Genomic DNA, 18413 nt, shown 5'->3' with positions numbered 1-18413 from the left:
CATTTTGGGTTATTTAGACCAAAATACTCAATTTTGCTCTACAAGGGCCTGGTATCCACTTATGAGGACATTATACTGCTACTGTTCTATCGAAATTTTAAACGAATATCCTCATATGTGGCTCTCATTTTATTTAGAAACAAAAATTAGGTAGAAAAAAAAAAAAAATCTGGTAATTCTTTGTTTTTACATTCATCAGGACCAGTGTTGGGACTAACGCGTTATTAAGTAAGGCGTTACAGTAACTACGTTATTATTGTGGTAACGAGCACGGTAACTAGTTATTATGTCAAAACCAGGAATGTGTTACTCGTTACTGGGATTTAGATAGGCTCGTTACTCGTTACTTCGTGTGGTGGATATCGCGGAGCTTCCACAGATTCAGTAACATTAGCAAGTGGTGGAGGCCAGCAGGTGGATGAAGGAAAAGGGAGGCAAGAGGAGAGACCCGAAGCGGCCGCCGGTCCGCGTGTCAGGTGAACTGAACTTCAGGTAAGAAGTTATGACCTGCAGTCTATCTGGGTCAGATATAAACCAAGTTTAGGTGGAGTTTATTTTCGGTATGCTGACATTTTCGTACTGCGTGCTAGCTAGCATGACGGAGTTTCTATACAGCTGGGTGGGTGCTATGTTACTGATGTTGAACTTTATTTTGTTCATACGGTTAATTATTAGAGTTGCCAACCGTCCCGTAAAAAACAGAATCGTCTGGTATTCAGAGAAAATATTATGCGTTTCGTACTGAGGTGAAAAGGAACAGTTTGTCCCGGACTTCAGCTACAATGAAAAAGACACAAAGCTGAAGCTGCACAGCTGCCTCTTCTTCTCTCATTCTCTCCTCTCCCGTTTCTACTTCAATCACGAAACTGATCAATGATCAGCTGATCGGCTTTTCTCTCTTGTTTGTTTATCGCCCACTTTGCGCCAGAAAGAGGAAACCAGCGGATGTCGCGCTGAACAACAGCAGCACGTTTAAGCTTGATCAGCTGTTGTTAGAATTTATTTAATATTAATTTCTAGTATCAGCTGATGTTTGCTGGAGCCACAGCTGTAAAGCTGCTGGTCATGATATCGGTTTGGTTATCTGGTGAGAGGGAAACATGCAGATGAAACCAGGAGATGTCCTTACTGAATCATCAGAGCTGAACAGGTGATGGAGAAACAGGTTTACCTGTTAGGTGACATGGATGAGTTGAAGGGAAGTTATGAACTGTTTCTGAGAGACAAATAACACCAGGATCCTTTTCTAAGTAGCTGACAGCTGGTAACTGTGCAGGGGCGGGTCTAGTACAGTGTTGCCAGGGGGGCAGGTAGGGCATTAACAGGGAAAGGGGGGCACAAGGAAATACTTTTCTTTATTATTCTCATTTAAAATGTCTCGCTTTAAAAAAAATAATTATCTGAGTCTTACAACAAACAATTGATAGATTGATACATATATACCATCAGAACAGTGTACATCACTGTCACAACAGTGTTTATTTTCATTCAAAGGCTTTATGATTTTTCCTATAATGGTGGGCCGGTCTCTAGTCAAAATTCCCGGGATGATTTTTTTGTCCCAGTCCAGCTCTGTATGCAGCTCATCTGCAGTCTGGTGTTACCTACATCTTCCTATTCAGAAGGCAGAATTTCCAAGTTCTGAGTACAATCAAAAGCACCACGACTGCAGTTTTTGTGTTGGATGTAAAAAGCAGGCTAGAATCATGGCGGCGGTCAACGACGGTCCAGGCGTGGGATTTCTCTCGTGGAAATGTGCACATTATTTTTCCTTTCTATTGGTAGGTGGCACAGTGCACTTGTGGCAAGTAAGCAAGCTAGAAGACTGGCAGTCTGGCTGGTATCCAGTTACAGAAGCAACACATTAACAAGAGAATTCTGAGTAAAACCAAAGTTACTTTCCCTAGTAACTAGTTACTTTGAAAGTAACGAGTAACTTGAAGTAACTGAGTTACTTTTTTAGAGAAGTAACTAGTAATGTAACTAAGTTACTAATTTAAAGTAACTTACCCAACACTGATCAGGACCCAATCAGCCCAAATATCAAAGAGAAATTAAAAATGCATCCAGTGGAAGAGTTCGGGTCTTAGGAGGTTAAAACAAAGATTTATTACTGAATGACAAAAACAGAAAACTGGGAATACAGAAACTAAACTGGCAGGGAGGTAAACAGACAGACGGACGGAACACACAGCATGGGATTATTAGTATTATTCCAGTGTTTTTTTCTCTAATTTTTCTATGCAACTTTGCACTGTCCACTGCTGTAACAAAACAAATTTCCCACGCGTGGGACCAATAAAGGTTATCTTATCTTATCTTATGATAGAGATCACAACACAGACAAAGGGAAAAACGGCTTAAATACACAGAGGGAGCAATCAGGGAATGGGAGCCAGGAGGGAAACAGCTGGGACAAATCAGGGCTAGCGAGACAAGGGAAGCAAAACCAGATACATTAACACAGGACACAGACTACCAAAGTAAAGCAGGAAACATAACACAGCAACGCGAACCTGACACTGAGACAAAGACACGAAAAAGGCATATGACAGAACACAGGGAAGGCATATAAAAAAACCTAAGATGGAAATCGGCAGATAATAAAGAACTTAAGGAGCACGAAATAAAGAAAGTAGATAATAGAAATACTAAGTCAAAGAATATAACATACAAACTCAAAACCACTGGGTCACTAGACCCAGGTACCCTAACAAGACAGAATGAAACAGAGACTAAATACCCACAGGGATTTTTAGGGGAGTGGAAACACATGAGGGCAAACAGCTGACATATATGAACCTACTGATGGGACAGGGGAAGTGAAACTAAATACAATGAACAAAGAACACCAGACTCTCTTTAAAAACAAAACAGGAAACATGACGGAGGCAGACATAATACTGACTTGACAATATGAACAAGGGGGACTGGAACATACGGGGTGACAACACGAAAGGATCTAGATAAACAAGGACTAAAGACTGAGCAACTAAGGAACTTTAAGATAACTAGATGACTTAACATAAAAGAATGTCAATATACAAGGCAACTCAAATCCTAACTAATAATAGAAACAACAAGAACTTAGCATGTCTTCAACAGTACATGTCAATGATGCAAAATAAACAAAAAATGCTGGGTTCCAGACCCAGCCCATGACAGGTTGGGAGAGTTTTGCTAACCAAAATGGACAGTCTGTGTAGACCAGGGTTCAGCAACCTTTAACACCCAAAGAGCCATTAGGACCCAGTTTCCACAGAAAAGCAAACACTGGTAGCTGCAAATAATTTTTGATATCTAAAAATGAAGATAACAATGTATATATTGTTTTTTTTACTTTTATGCTTTGTATAAACAACTATAGTGTGTTGCTTATGAAATCCATTAAGTGCTACAGAGAAAATTACATTTTTTTGAACACAAAGATTTTAAACTCTTTATAACAAAAAAGAAATACGCTGAGTTGAAGGTCTCTTTTAAATGAATTAAAAAGCTGACCTTAAATTATCCATGTAGCAAACAAAAAATGTCGTGAGCTGTCATCCTTATATCGCCTTTGGGCTTTTGGAGTGTGTAGCGGAGCATTGACCTGAATTTAAAAAAGCCCTATGTTACTAAGCATTGGAAAATAAATATTTATTTTACCTGGTTAATGTGTGTGGCAGGGCGTGGTCTGCGGTGCTGGTACAGGGGAGGCGGACCTACCTGAGCGGCATCTGCAATACTATATTTACAATGGGACTACTGCTCCTGAACCTCTGCTCACAGCGTCTGCAAATCAGGGCTGTACGAAGTCACTTTCATCTTTACGCAGAACTGTAAGCTGTCATCTGCGAGGCGTGAACAATGTTTGTTTTTAACATAGCTCATGGTTGAGAATAGCTGCACACATTCGTATGTGGATCCGAAGATCGACAATCCACAAATTAGGCATGCTGGTAGGCCACTCTCGTCAGAAGTAAATGCAAATGAATCTGGCATCTATGTTGCACACGGCTTCCACGAGTGTGACGCTTATTTTGAGCAACAAAATATTATAAAATATAATTTTATTTTTATATTTCAAGATCACAATAATCTTCCAATTTAGAACTACAAGTTAAAAAAAAGAACTAACACAAATAAAATAAACTTCAGTTATATACTTATAGGTTATTTGCCCAAGCCACACAAAGCCGCAGTATAAGGATGAAAGAGCCGCGGGTTGCCAACCCCTGGTCTAGACTAATCTATCCAGCCTTTTCTTTGCCCATATCTCCAAAACTAATTAAATCTATAAATAATCTTAATTTTAAATTCATATGGAGGAACAAGTGTCATTATATAAAGAAAAATGATATGATTAAAACTTATGCAGAGGGTGAGGCTAATGCCATTGACTTTGATGTTATGAATGGTGTGTTAAAATTGAAATGGTTAAGATTCTTCATTAAGAACAAACATTCCTTTTGAAATGTTATTCCCAGTGTGATGTTCGTTACCAGCAGGTCCTTCTCTATTGGAAGTTAGTTTATAAACATAACTTTACTCATCACAGTACCCCTGTATTAAACAACAGGTGTATTCGTCTTCCTGGATCTCCATGGATGACTGGAGAGCCAAAGGGATTTGGGCTGTAGCTCATTTTATGAATGAGAATGGGGTCTTATTAAAACATAGACGTTCTGTGAGACGTTTGACTTAAGATGCACTGCTAAGAGTTATAAAACACTAATCATTGATCTCAAAGGGACTGGGATGGCTTTTGTTAAAGAAGACATTGTGCACTCTAAAAAAATTTCTCCTAGACTGAGACAGCTCTGCATAGCCGGTGACAGCAGGTTTACAAACAAGGCGACCAGAAATATTTTGATAAACAAAATCTGTCCTAACCCAGTTAAAAGAAATTATACTCTACAAGAATTTGAGGCCATGGAGGTTAAGGTGATACAAAAAAGTATACTTCACTTCCCCTTCCCCCTAAAGCACAGGAGGTTAATTTTAAACTCATAAATGAGATTTACCCAACTAATGAATTCCTAAGACTGAAACTTAACCTAGGCCTCCTCCTTAATTGAGATGTGGATCATGATTTCCCTTTCTATTAACACTGTTTGTGCCTTTGTTCTCAAATTCTACATTGGCCTTTTTTCTTTCTGTCTTTTGTTATTTCTCTTGCTTTTTTAAATATCTCTTTTTGTATATGCATGGAAAACTAAGGGTGCCTTATACGTTTATATTGTTGTCAAATAACGTTCATTTAAAAAGAAATTAAAATCTGTTAAAATGGAGGAGGCTGGGTTTATGACCTATACTGCAGCCAGACACCAGGGGGCGTTAGAGACGTTTTGGCTTCATTTTAGGGAGCTGTCAGGTCGTCCATGTTTTAAACAGTCATTGGTTGTAACAGGAAATGATACTCGACCGCAGAGAAAGCCAACACCAAGTGAGAGCGCCACCCAAAGGACGAATTGATGCAAATATCCACAAAGTAAATACAAACTCACCATCTTTGTTTATTTAGTACATATTTAATATTCAGTAATGCAGTTGTAGGCAAATACATTTTCATAATTATTTGATGCAAACAGCAACAGTAGTTTCCTGATGAAAATCATTATAAAGAATTTCTACATGAAAATTTTGTCTAGATGATATCATGGAAAATAATGCATACATGTTGACAGTATGTTGTTATTTATTGGATCCAAAGGTTGCAACAGCAAGTTTTATGATAGTTTTGGCCTTCCTTTTGATCATAATTAAATTAAAAAAACAAACAAAAAAAAAAACATCTAGTGCTTAGCAGAATTAGACTTCAAATCTTATTGTCTTACTGACAGAAATATTAAGCTATAGAAAGAAAAAAAGCCTTTTCAGAGTAAAACCTATTTCCTGTCAGACTGCTGATCATTAGCTTGTTTGCTTTTAATAAAACGTTTTTACAGCCTGGTATAAAGTTTTGTTTACAAAGCCATTTTTAACGTTCACAATAACTGCAAACAGTGGATCTGTTTCCCCCATAACTCACTCATCAAAATTACACTGACACTTACATTTATGGGCATGCCAAATGACAGGCAGATGCTGACATAGGCAACTGTGACCACTAAGTGAGCCATTTTTCTCATATACCTGGATTTCTAAACCATGTTTATGATTTTGTTACTCCCTGATGTTAACTTTAAACAAGGGCTCTCACCTCCACTCCTGTTAAACACCTTAGATTCAGTACCCAAGGAAACAGTAAATACAATAAAAAAAAAAAAAACTCATTTAAAAAACACTTCAAGCTCTAATTCTCTGTTCTTTTGACTTGTTTGTTGATAGACATAAACCTGTCCAGTTAAATTTGATGTGTCAGTTCATGGGTAGGCCTAGACCAGGGGTGGGCAATCTCAGTCCCCGAGGGCCGGTGTCCCTGCAGGTTTTAGATGTGTCCTCGAACCAACACAGCTGATTTAAATGGCTAAATTAGCTCCTCAACATGTCCTGAAGTTCTCCAGAGGCCTGGTAACGAACTAATCATGTGATTCAGGTGTGTTGACCGAAGGTGAGATCTAAAACCTGCAGGGACACCGGCCCTCGTGGACTGAGATTGCCCACCCCTGGCCTAGACTATCATGACATATACGCTCTCAAAATATTTAAAGGAACACTTTCAAAACATCTCAATGGTATCAATTCCTTCATTCTCTGGGAACTCCCTGCATGCTCTTGCTTCATGAGACCGGGCATTGTTCACTGAGAGGAATCCAGGACCCACTGCATCAGTGTAGGGTCTGACAAAGGGCCCATGGATACCCAATGACAGTCAGGGTGTTGCTGCGTAGCCTGTCGAGTTCTGTGCATCCCTCCATGGATATTTCTCCCCAAACCATCACTGACCCACCACCAAACCAGTCATACTGAGTGATGTTGCAGGTAGCAGAATGTTCTCCACAGCTTCTCCAACCTTTCATGTCTGTCATATGTGCTCAGTGTGAACCTGCTGTCTTCTGTGAAAAGCACAGGGAGCCAGTGGTGGACCCACCAATTCTGGTATCACCTTGTGCTACAGTTAGTGACAAATACCCTAGCCGAGTACAAAACTAGTAAAAAACTGTCAGAAAAAGATTAAGAAGCGAAAAATGTCAGTGGCCCCCTCCTGTAAAATCATTCCTGTTTTGGAAGTTGTCTAATTGATGCCCCTGTAGTGCACCTGCTGTTAATTTTATTACCACCAAAGCAGCTGAAGCTGATTAACAACCACCTCTGCTACTTAACTGGATGGATCAATATCCCCAAACTGAGCTGATGCTATGCTATAATTAAAGTTTAATTTTTGAGTAGTGAATACTATATATACTATGTACTATTTGTAATATAGCATGACAAAATACATTTTAATTTGCTGTAGGGATGTCAGAATGTATTAATTTCACCCTTGACTAACAAAAAGCACAACTAAGGAAAGTTAAGTGGAAGCTCACATGCCTGTTTTGTTGAGCTTGAATAAATACTATCAAATACTGAAATGTATTTTCTGAGGACCACTGGCTTACTTGCAGCTTAAATCCAAAGAGCGATCAGTGGACTGAGTAGTCTGGCCCTCCATTTCATCTGCCAAAGCTCTTCCATAAACTCTTGTCACACTCTGTCTAAACCCCTCACTCACTTTTAGACCCATACAAAAGTACAACAGCGGGTTCACACAGCTGTGAAAGTAGACAATTCCTTTTGCTACAGGGTACCAGATTTTCACCACTGCATTATTATTGTCCACCATCTTCACCAGTAGGAGGCAGTGGTAAGGTGCCCAGCACAGGAAAAAGGCAATGACCAAACATGCTAGTATACGCAGGGGGCGGGACTTCCCTGACAGGCGGGTGCGTCGGATTCCCACCCCAGCCAGGATGTAACAGACCAGAATGACCACAAAGGGAAATATGAAGACGCAAAGGAAGCGTATGGAGTAGAGAGAAACTTTAGTGCTGTTGTACTCCTCGGCCTTCTCTTTTGGGTCCACAGAACACTGACTCAGGTTGTTGTTGTCCACGTACATTTGGCAATGAATGAAGTAGGGAATGCTGAGAAGGATCGCTGCGATCCAGACGCAGACTGCCACCATCCTCGCTACCCACAGGGTCCGTCGACGCTTTGTGAGGACGGGCTGCCAGATGCAGAGCACTCGATCCAGACTGATCACAGCCAGCAGGAAGACAGAGCAGAACATGTTGGCATATTTGAAGAAGCCATAGAACTTGCAGAGGAAGAGGCCAAAAGGCCAGTGGTCGAAGAAGAGCATCCGAGTGAGGAAGAAAACCTGTGTGAAGCAGAAGATCAGGTCTGCTATCGCCAAATTCACCAGCCACACATTTGTGACTGTCAGCTGAGGAGGACGAAAATAAAACAAGATGGAAAAAAGAGAGAGAGTGAAAGACATTATTTACGTTGCAAATTTCATTGCAAGCTAGCAAACTTGTTACACTGTCAAATCGTTTATTTTAGCTCAAACCCATTTTAACCTTTCACAAGCGCTTTTGGTGCATAAAGCTAACCAAGTCACTTTTGATAAAGAATGAAACGTCATAACATGAAATCAAAAACATTACTTCTGACTCTTCTGGCGCAATGTGTCATATTTAAGAGTTGAGTGATTTAAACCACTGCCACGCCTTCTCTCTCTCGATGGGGAATTTTGTTTCTATTTTAACTAGAAATAGAATAGAATGCAACTAAAATAGCTTCACTGACATTGCATGTGACACATACAACAAAATGTGTTGTTTACCTTGAGGCAAAATGAGACAGATTAAATACGAATGGTGATTGAGTGCTATTGAAATGCTGCTATAAAGAGAAAATTGAGTTCAGTTATGGCTGTTGGATAAAAAAAAAAAAAAAAAAAAAAAAAAAAAATGTTTTACTCTGGAATTGCAGGTCTTTAAAGCCTTATAATGTCTTCCAGATGCGAATAAAGATGACAGATGATGTATTAGATGGGTAATCTTGCTGCAGGCCCTGCTATAATAGTGGGACCATTAGATCCCACTTTTCTTTTTGCAGTTTTTATGATTTTCTCTTTGAAGGCTGTTCTGTCTGCTGTTGTATAGTTTCCATATCAAGCTGTTATCCTATTGAGCAGCGCTTAAAAGACTCAGTTTTGGTGAAATGCAGACTTTCCTTACTGATCTGACAAATTAAAGTCTCAGTTGAACCTTTTTTACTAGTGCCTTAACAGTCTACTTAAGATTCTTATTAACCTAGACACTCAGGAGCCGTAAACCCCCATCACTTCCTCTCCTGCTATTTTCAGTGGCTGAGGCTTCCTCTGATGATGTCTGAAATCTATAATAAGCTTTTTTGTCTTCTTGATATTTAGTGTTAGGTGAAGTCAGTTTTGCACTTCATCTATATAGGCAGTCTCATTGTTATCTGAGATGAGCCCCACAGCTGTCTTGATATCTGCAAATTTAACTATACTCGTGAGGTAATCAGAAGTACATGCAGAAGATTATCATGTACCCCCATGCACAGTTATTTACTTACAAACATACCATCCATTACTACTTCTGTTCAGCACAAAACACATGTGAAGATAAACTAGGCAAAAGAGTCATATATTTGACACCAATGTTAAGCGATCATGGCCATTCAATTGGCTGATACTGTTCTAATTGAATGTAGCTGCATTATCAATACTGACTCCCAACAACTGTCTGACATAAAAGGTAGAGTCAAAATTAATCTTGTAACTAATTAATATACTTTTTCCCAAAGCTTATCAAATCTCACCATACCATCCAAAAAGTCTGTGAAGAGTTTGATTTCCTTCTCTGCTGAAAAGTTTAGAAATTATTTTTAAAGATTTTTTTTAAGCTCAGTGACATTTGATAAACATTCAAACCTTTTAAGTAATGTCCCCATTCATTTTATTTATTTATTTTAACCAACTGTGGCTTTCCTGGATACATGTTGAGAAAGTCCTGTTTAAGGAAGCTACCTTTATGACGTTATAAAATATGGTACAGAAAACTATAATAGTTTCACAGAGACACTTGAGACAAAACTCAGAATGTAGTTGAACCAGATTATGCATAATATCTACCTTAAATTTGAATCCAGCCACAAAGATCACCACAGAGTTCCCTGTGATGCCGAGTACAATGGTCAGTGTGTAGAGGATGATGCTGAATTTTTCCATCGTGGCATCAACATCCACCGCAGTCACCTGAACCTCCTCAGAAGGCTTAAGTGCCTGGGTGAGCAGAGAGGGACTGGGAGACATTTTTTGCCTGGGAAAGAGAGAACAGAAAAATGTTACACTATCATGTATCTCCTAACCTAACAGACTGTGAGGAAGAAATTGTAAGATTATAGATTCAAGAAGTTTATTGTCATGTACACCGCAAAACACAAATGGTTATGCAGAGCAATAAAATTCTTACTTTGTGGGTTCACTTCAAACAACTAAAACAAAGTAATAATAAGTAAAACACTGCTTTGTAGATCTTGTAGCTTATGTGTGGGTGTAAAGAATTTAAAGTGCAAGTAGTTGCAACACTGTAACAATGAAAATATATATGATATTAAGATGTATATGTAAAGATAATTATTTAATGTAAAGGTAATTACAGTTGTATTATGTTGTGTATATGTGTACAAAATTGCAAATTTACAGTTATGGATAATTACAGTTTGACAATAGCCTGATGGCCTGTGGATAGAAGCTGTTTTTAGTCTGGTTGTCCTTGCTTTCACACTCCTGTAGCGTCTGACACATGGTAGGAGTGTCAGACGCTGTGGGTGGGTGTCATCCTTGATGATATTGTGTGCTCTTTTTCTGACCGGAGTGCTGTAAATGTCCTGTAGTGGTGGGAGGGGTACTCCACAGATGAGTTGTGCCATTTTGATGACACACTGGAGAGCCCTCCTGTCCTGAGTGGTGCTGTTCCTGTACCGGACTGTGATGGAGTTTGTCAGGATACTCTCCACTGTGAATCTGTAAAAGTTGCTAAGAATTTTGGAGGTTAATCCAAATTTTCTGAGCTTCCTTAGGAAGAAGAGTCATTGTTGAGCCTTCTTAATCATCTGCTGTGTGTTATGGGTCCAGGTGAGATCCTCACTTGTGGTCTTCACCCTCTCCACCTGAGTCCCGTTGATTCATCGTGGGGCTTGCTTGTCTCTCCTCATTCTTGGGTCAGTATTCATCTCCTTAGTCCTTTCAGCATTTAAGGAGAGGTTATTTTCCAGACACTAGGACACCAGCTGAGCCACCTCCTCCCTGTAGGCAGTCTCCTCTCCACTAGTAATCGGCCTGACGATGGTTGTGTCGTTAGTGAACTCAGTGAACTCATTTAGCTCATCTGGTAGCGTGTTGCAGCTGACCGTGACCCTGCTGCTCCTCTACTGGAAATCAGTGATGTGTTGGAGGCCCTGCCACATGCGTCGGAAATCTGAGTTGTTGTAGTATCCTTCCAGCTTCAGTCTGTATTGTCTCTTGGCTTCCCTGATGGATCTACATAGGTCATATCTGGCCTCTTTGTAGCCCTCTGCGTCACCAGAGGCAAATGGAGTGGAGCATGCAAGTAGCATGGAATATCACATGTAGCTCTACATTATCATACTTCCTAACACTATTTTAAAATGAAATTTTCTAAAACCTAAAATCAGAATAAAGGATTTTTGCTTCACATCAGCTGCCTTCATGTCATGCATTTGGGTCCTCCTCACACCGTTCACCATAAAACATGGATAACATGGATTCTTCACTCATCCTCTTTTTTTGTTCAGTCAATGTGTTTATGCACCTCTTTGCGTTCATCTGTCTCTCTGATAGTGTTTCTTTTGTCCTACATTCATTCCCTCAATCCCAGTTTGTCTCGACAGACTCCTGTCCATGAGCCTGGTTGTGCTGGAGATTTCTTCCTGTTAAAAGGAAGTTTATTCTTTACACTGTTCCATCTGATTTTTTTGGTTTTCTCTGTATTATTCTCTGTACCTTACAATATAAAGTGCCTTGTTGGCAGTTATTGTTGTCATTTGGCACTTTACAAATAAAATAGGATTCTATTAAACTGGTTAATACTGAACAAAGATAACATCTCCACCTCTACCTTGCAAATACCTCTAAAATAAAATGTAATTCATGCATTTGTTACTTCTAGATCCTAGAAGGTAGGTTTAGTATGTACATTGAAGGACATATCTTTGTCAAAAATGACTGAAAAATTCCTAGTGTCACTGGATGCCAAGTTAATCTCATCCAAAGTATCTAGTTACAAGATTTTAAGAGCCAAGTACAACAACCTAAGTTTTATCTGAATTTAGAAGTAGGAAAATGAAGGTTACTGTGATGATCTCTGACACCTGACTGGAAATCTTCAAATAAACCCTTGCTCTGCATATGATCAGTTAGCTTTTTTACAACTACTCTTTCAAGAATTTTTGAGATAAAAGGAAGGTTGGAGATTGGTCTATAATTAGCAAAGACAGATGGGCCAACTAATGGCTTTTTACAAAACTGTTTAATTACTGCCATCTTGAAGGCCTTTGGTACATAGCTCATTAATAGAGATAGATTGCTCATATCTATGGCTGACTCAGGCTGTGTCAGCCTGGCTACAGTCTTGAAAAGAAACCTGAGGTTGTTCTTATTTTCTTTAATCAATGATGAGTAATATGTCCTGTTAGAGAGGACTTTTCTTAAATAGAGGAAAGTCTTTTTAAATGAAGTTCTTCTAAATTAGTGAGACATCATTTCCTTTCCAGCTTATTTGTTATTCTGAGACTTTCCTTTTTTAGAGAAGACACAGTATCCAGGATGGTGATGTTATGATTCAACATTATTAATAAGACAATAGAACTCTGTGGGCGAGTTTAGGTACCTGCTCTGTATTATGGTGGAACATGTCATTGAAGGGTTTTTATTTAATTGTAAAATTTTCAGTTTCTTTGCCATACATTAGAATAAGATCCCAAGTGTGATTAAAGTGGTGTGGACTTATTTACATTTTGAAATGGTCTATAATCTGTAGTATCTCTGACATTTATTAGAAATTGTTGAATAGCTTATTTATTTAAATTTATTTTCATGTCTGGAAATGTTTTTCTTACTCTGTCATAACAAATATCAAACAAATCATATTAATATGCACTTGTATGCTAATAACCCATCGCATTTGCTCATTCTTTATGTGGGCGTAAGTTGTCTCAGAGAAGGTTTGCTGAATTCCCCCTTCCTTCTTGTTGTCTTTTTTAGCACAGAAACCTACAACTAAGAATTGCCTTCTAATAATATTTTCGAAACTGACTTGTCTCTGCACCAATGCAGTGTGAATTCAAATGACAACTCTGCTAAACATTACTGGTGTGCAGATTGATAGTGATATATCAACTTCCCCAATACCAAATGTTTATGAATTGATTCATATTAAAATATCTATATTTTAGTCATTTGGGTCCCAAAAGTTTGATTCTGGACGTAACATTTTCAATGGAAGAAACGTTTCATCACTCATCCCAGTGACTTCTTCAGTCTCAGCTGACTACAGGTTTCCCCAAACCTTATAAACAGTACATTTGCATAATAACTGAAACCAGCCCACTATATGAACAATGGGCAGTGAGGTCAGTTCCTTGATCATTAATATGCAAAAAGGTCATGGGGTGGACCAATTTTTGGCACAGTGTGTTTTGGGGTTTAAAAGCCACATAGACATGGTGTTTGGAAAAATTGGTCCACCCCAAACATCGGGTCCCCTGACACAAACAGACTAATATAGTGTACACTGTGCCAGGAGGATCGCCAGGATTTATACATCGAACACCAAACAACCTCTGGCGAAGCGGATACCACAACACAGAAGAGCTAACTTGCCAGGCCAGGACTCTGCAGTCTATTTCCACCTACAGGCCAGTGGACACTCTTTCAATGATGAGGATGTTCACATCATGGACAGGGAGGAACGCTGGTTTGAGCAGGGAGTCAAGAAGGCCATTTATATGAAAAGGCAAAGACCATCTCTGAATTCAGGAGGGGGCGTAAGGGTGCATCTTTCACCATCTTACAATACTGTGATTGCAGCCATCCCCCAACTCTCTGTGAATGGTACTCATGCCCATTGATCTTAGATCAATGGTCTATGATTAATGGTCTTTGATCAGTGGTTGTTGATCAATGGTCATGACAGTTTACATATTAATGATCAAGGAACTGACATCACAGACCATTGTTTATTCAGTGGGCTGGTTTGAGTTAAATGCACTGTTTATAAGGTTGGTGAAACCTGCATTCAGCGGAGACTAAAGAAGTCACTTGGATGAGTGACAAAACGTCCAGATGAAAAGAATTAACCTTTTTGTCACTGCAGGGTACGCCGGTGTGTTTATTTAACGGACCCAAGAGCAGACACTGCAGGAGATGGAACTCAACTTAAACCAAAAGCAAGCCCTTATTTGGGCTGATGACAGAAGCAAACATGAAAGCTAAGGAAAAACAGATACAATAACTAAACTGAGAAACTGACTGAGAACACTGTGAAAACTATGAGAACAATGGCGTGGCATAACAGATGACCTGCCAATGAAAAACAGAAGACAGAGGACTTAAATACACACAGGAGGTGATCAGGGGAAGAGGTAACACATGAGGAAACAGCTGATGCAAATGAACAAAATGACACCACAGGGGAAGTACAATAAAACACACTGAACATGGAGACACTGAGAAAATAACAATAATCAAAGAATACTAAAACACAAAACACTGGGTTGCAGATCCAGCACTGTGACACTTTTGGGATTTACTTAACTGGATGATTGAGCATGCATCAAGACATTTTAGTAATTTGGGGTTTTTTTTCCTAGTTAAAACCTGGAGGTGACGGGGCTTTCTCCATTGCCGCCCCGAGACTCTGGAACAGTCTTCCCTCTTTTATAAAATCCTCTTCCTCCTTGGAAATCTTCAAATCAAATCTGAAGACCTACTTATTTTCCAAAGCTTTCAGATCTCTCCAACACCACTTTTATTCTGTTTTAGCTATTTTGGTCTTTTATCTCACTGGATGGTATAGAAGTATAGAATGCCTTTAATGATCCCATATGGAAAAGATATATATAAATCTTATAAAGTTTGTATCTGTCTTGTGTGAAACTTGTATGAAAAGCATACAAGAGTGAAAACAGATATAAGATCCCTAGAAAAATCATATAAATGAAACTTGTATGTTTTGGATACTTACTAAAACAATATATGAAAATAATAAGAAAGTGGCCACTTTGATGAGCAAATCATATAAGCCTTATATGATTCACTATATGAAGTAGGCCACATCTTATGCAAGTCTTTTAGAAGTTTTTACTATTTCTTTTCCATATGGGATATATGCATGTGTATACGAATACACGCATTTTATGTTCACGTATGTGTGCTTGTGTGTGAATGTGTACATTTTTGTATATGTATGTGCATATTTGCATGTACACATATATTTTTACAAATGTATATGGATGTCTCACAATGTTTTCTATAATGTTTTCAGTTCAATTCAATTCAATTTTATTTATATAGCGCCAAATCACAACAACAGTCACCTCAAGGCGCTTTATATTGTACAGTAGATCCTTTCTCTGTATTCTACAATAATAGGTACCCCAGAAAAAAACCCAACAATCATATGACCCCCTATGAGCAAGCACTTTGGCGACAGTGGGAAGGAAAAACTCCCTTTTAACAACTAGGCTCAGGGAGGGCGGCCATCTGCTGTGACTGGTTTTCATCTTACCTATTTTAATTATTTTTATTTGATTATACTATCCATCTGTTCAGCACTTTGGCCGACCTTTAAATGTGCTATATAAATAAAGATGGCTTGACTTGACTTTGTCATTATTTTTCCATGTTTCCATCTGCTCACCTCAACCGATCGCAGCAGATGGCCACCCCTTAGCAATTGAATGTTGCTAATTTATTATATATAAAACATCTGTGGAATGGTTATCAAGGAGGAGGTCAAGTACTGTACATCTGAAAAGTGTTCAGTGCTTCAGAGATTTTACACTTTGTAATGTTACAGGATTATTCCACAATGAATTCAATTCATTATTCACTTCAAAATACTACATGAAACATCCCAACATGGCAAAGTGACATAAGTGAAAAGTGATATATACGTACATATGTGTGTGTGTCTCTCTCTCTCTCTCTCTCTCTCTCTCTCTCTCTCTCTCTCTATATATATATATATATATATATATATATATATATATACATATATATATACGTATATATGTATATATATATATATATATATATATATATATATATGTGTATATATATATATGTATACAACATGTACATACGTTTTAATAACTATGGCTTACCTGAATACTTTATTAAAGCAGCAGCTTTGACATCAATTACAGCATATTTGAGGGTGATGATACAAGCTTGGCACACCTATATTTGGGAAGTTCCTCCAATTCTTCTCTTTAGAACCTCTAAAGTTCCATCAGGTTGGATGGGGAGCATTGGTGCACAGTCATTTTCAGATCTCTTCAGAGATGTTCAGTTGGGTTCTGGGCTCTCTGGCTGGGCCACTCAAGGACATTCACAGAGTGGTTCAGAAGCTACTCATTTATTATCTTGGTCTGTGCTTAGGGTCTTGTTGGAAGATAATCTTTCGCCACTGTTGAAGGTCCAGAGTACTTTGGAGCAGTCAAACAACCCGGACTAGTCTCCCAATTCCTGCTACTGAAAAACATTCTCACAGCATGATGCTGCCACCACCATGCTTCATTGTAGGGATGGTATTGGTCAATCTTTGTTTGATCAGAGCAGAGAATTTTGAAGAATTCCAGAGTGCTGTCATGTGTATTTTACTGAGGAGTGGCCACTACAGAGGCCTCCCCTGTCTAGGAAGAGACCTGGTGGTTCCAAACTTTTATCATTTACAGATGATGGAGCCCACTATGCATTTTGGGACCTTGAATGCTGCAGATATTTTTCTGTCCCTTCCCCAGATCAGTGCCTCAATACAGTTCTGTGAAGATCTACATACAGTTCCTCGGACTGTACAATTTGGTTCATCCTCCAACGTGCACTGTCAGCTACGGGACTTTATATAGTCAGGTGGGAGTCCTTCCAAATTGTGTTCAATAAACTAAATTTGCCACAAGAGCAATCCGTCCAAGTTATAGAAACAACTGATAGATGATTAGTGGAAACAGGATGTACCTGAGCTCAATTTTGAGTCTCATGGCAAAGGCTGTGAATACTTATGTACATATTATAGTTTTGCTTTTCATTTTTAGAAACTCCACAAGAATTTGAAGCAAACATTTTTCACTTAGTCATTAATTGGAATTGTGTGTAGAATTTTGAGGTGATTTTAAAAAAAAATTCAATCTATTTTGGAATAAGGCTGTAACACGACAACATATGGAACAAATGAAGTGCCATGAATACTTCCTGGATGCACTGTACTAGTCTATAAGTCTCCAGAGTAATCAAATCGCTGTTATGCAGATGATATTCATTATGCATCTCTAACAGTTACAAAGTGATAATAGTAATAATAACTGAAGTCTTACCAGTAGAAAGAAAAAAAGTAGCACTTCAAAAGAAAAGATCCAGAATGGTTGAGAACAAAGGTTTCTTCTGCTGTTTAGAGACGTAAAGCTACTGGAGTCAAATTGCAAATAAACGTGGGACTGCAGGGACTGTACAGTTTTCTTCAGCCCCACACAGTTAAAAGAAGAAAACTGCACCACCTTGTGGTTGTATGTCCAACCATTCAAAATAACGTTTACACCCATGTCCATACAGACATCACTAATATAGATTTAAATATTTACTTTGAAGGAAGAAACCCAAAATTTTTTATAAAATGGTAATTAATTGATAATTAAATATATACGTCATTATTTAAATGTCAATTAAATTCATTTAAAACAGTTTATAAATTATTTCTATTTCCAATTTTAATTAATTGACACATTTAACTAATTATTTAATTTTATATTTAAGTTATTCATATTGGCGCTTGAAACCCTCCATAAGTAGGCTCATGACATATTTTATGCAAGATGTTTTCCGTGATGACTGTGAGACACAAATGGCCTGTAAGTGTTAACACATCATTTTATTTAATTCTATTGCTGCTGGCTTGGATGGTTAACTTCACAGCAATAACATAACTCTTCACAATACTTCTTCAAAGCGTCCCCCATCAAGTGGATCCTGACAAGTTTAATCTTGTTAATTGTTTCCTCACACATCTTTGACAGTCCCAACACATGCTGCAAGTCACACGGTGATGGAGGTGGAAGAACAACACCGAAGGGGGAAACTCAGGGGTCCCACAAAAAGAGTAAATCTGTTTTTTGTTTTTATTTCAAAATGTACTGCTACTGTCACACACACACACACACACACACACACACACACA

At 38.5% G+C, this 18413-nt stretch overlaps 1 protein-coding gene across 3 annotated transcripts; it reads right to left on the bottom strand.

The window, feature by feature from the left end:
* Positions 1-6596: 6596 nt before the first annotated feature.
* LOC100690051 (formyl peptide receptor 2) lies at positions 6597-14527 on the bottom strand. 3 transcript variants are annotated; one of them, XM_013276077.3, is made up of 3 exons: positions 14321-14527; positions 10073-10259; positions 6597-8353 (listed from the first exon to the last, which is right to left on the bottom strand). In XM_013276077.3, exons 2-3 carry the CDS (start codon positions 10250-10252, stop codon positions 7523-7525), a joined length of 1011 nt encoding a protein of 336 aa, XP_013131531.1. In that variant the 5' UTR covers positions 10253-10259; positions 14321-14527; the 3' UTR covers positions 6597-7522. The 3 variants fall into 3 exon arrangements, with proteins under 3 accessions (XP_013131531.1, XP_025757945.1, XP_019206001.1); XM_025902160.1 differs by lacking the exon at positions 14321-14527 and adding an exon at positions 10660-11442; XM_019350456.2 differs by lacking the exon at positions 14321-14527 and having other exon boundaries at positions 10073-10358.
* Positions 14528-18413: the final 3886 nt, after the last annotated feature.

The sequence above is a fragment of the Oreochromis niloticus genome, linkage group LG22 (genome assembly GCF_001858045.2).
Source record: "Oreochromis niloticus isolate F11D_XX linkage group LG22, O_niloticus_UMD_NMBU, whole genome shotgun sequence".
Lineage (NCBI taxonomy): Eukaryota > Metazoa > Chordata > Actinopteri > Cichliformes > Cichlidae > Oreochromis > Oreochromis niloticus.
The sequence above is the reverse complement of the archived record's forward strand: the minus strand, read 5'-3'. Positions and strand labels throughout refer to the sequence as shown.

What these genes read in the sequence shown, in the direction of transcription:
- LOC100690051 (XM_013276077.3), bottom strand. Translation starts at nt 10,252, where the DNA reads ATGTCTCCCAGTCCCTCTCTGCTCACCCAGGCACTTAAGCCTTCTGAG. An exon ending in TGGCTGGATTCAAATTTAAG is followed by an intron (nt 8,354 to 10,072) that starts GTAGATATTATG and finishes CGTCCTCCTCAG; the next exon opens with CTGACAGTCACAAATGTGTG.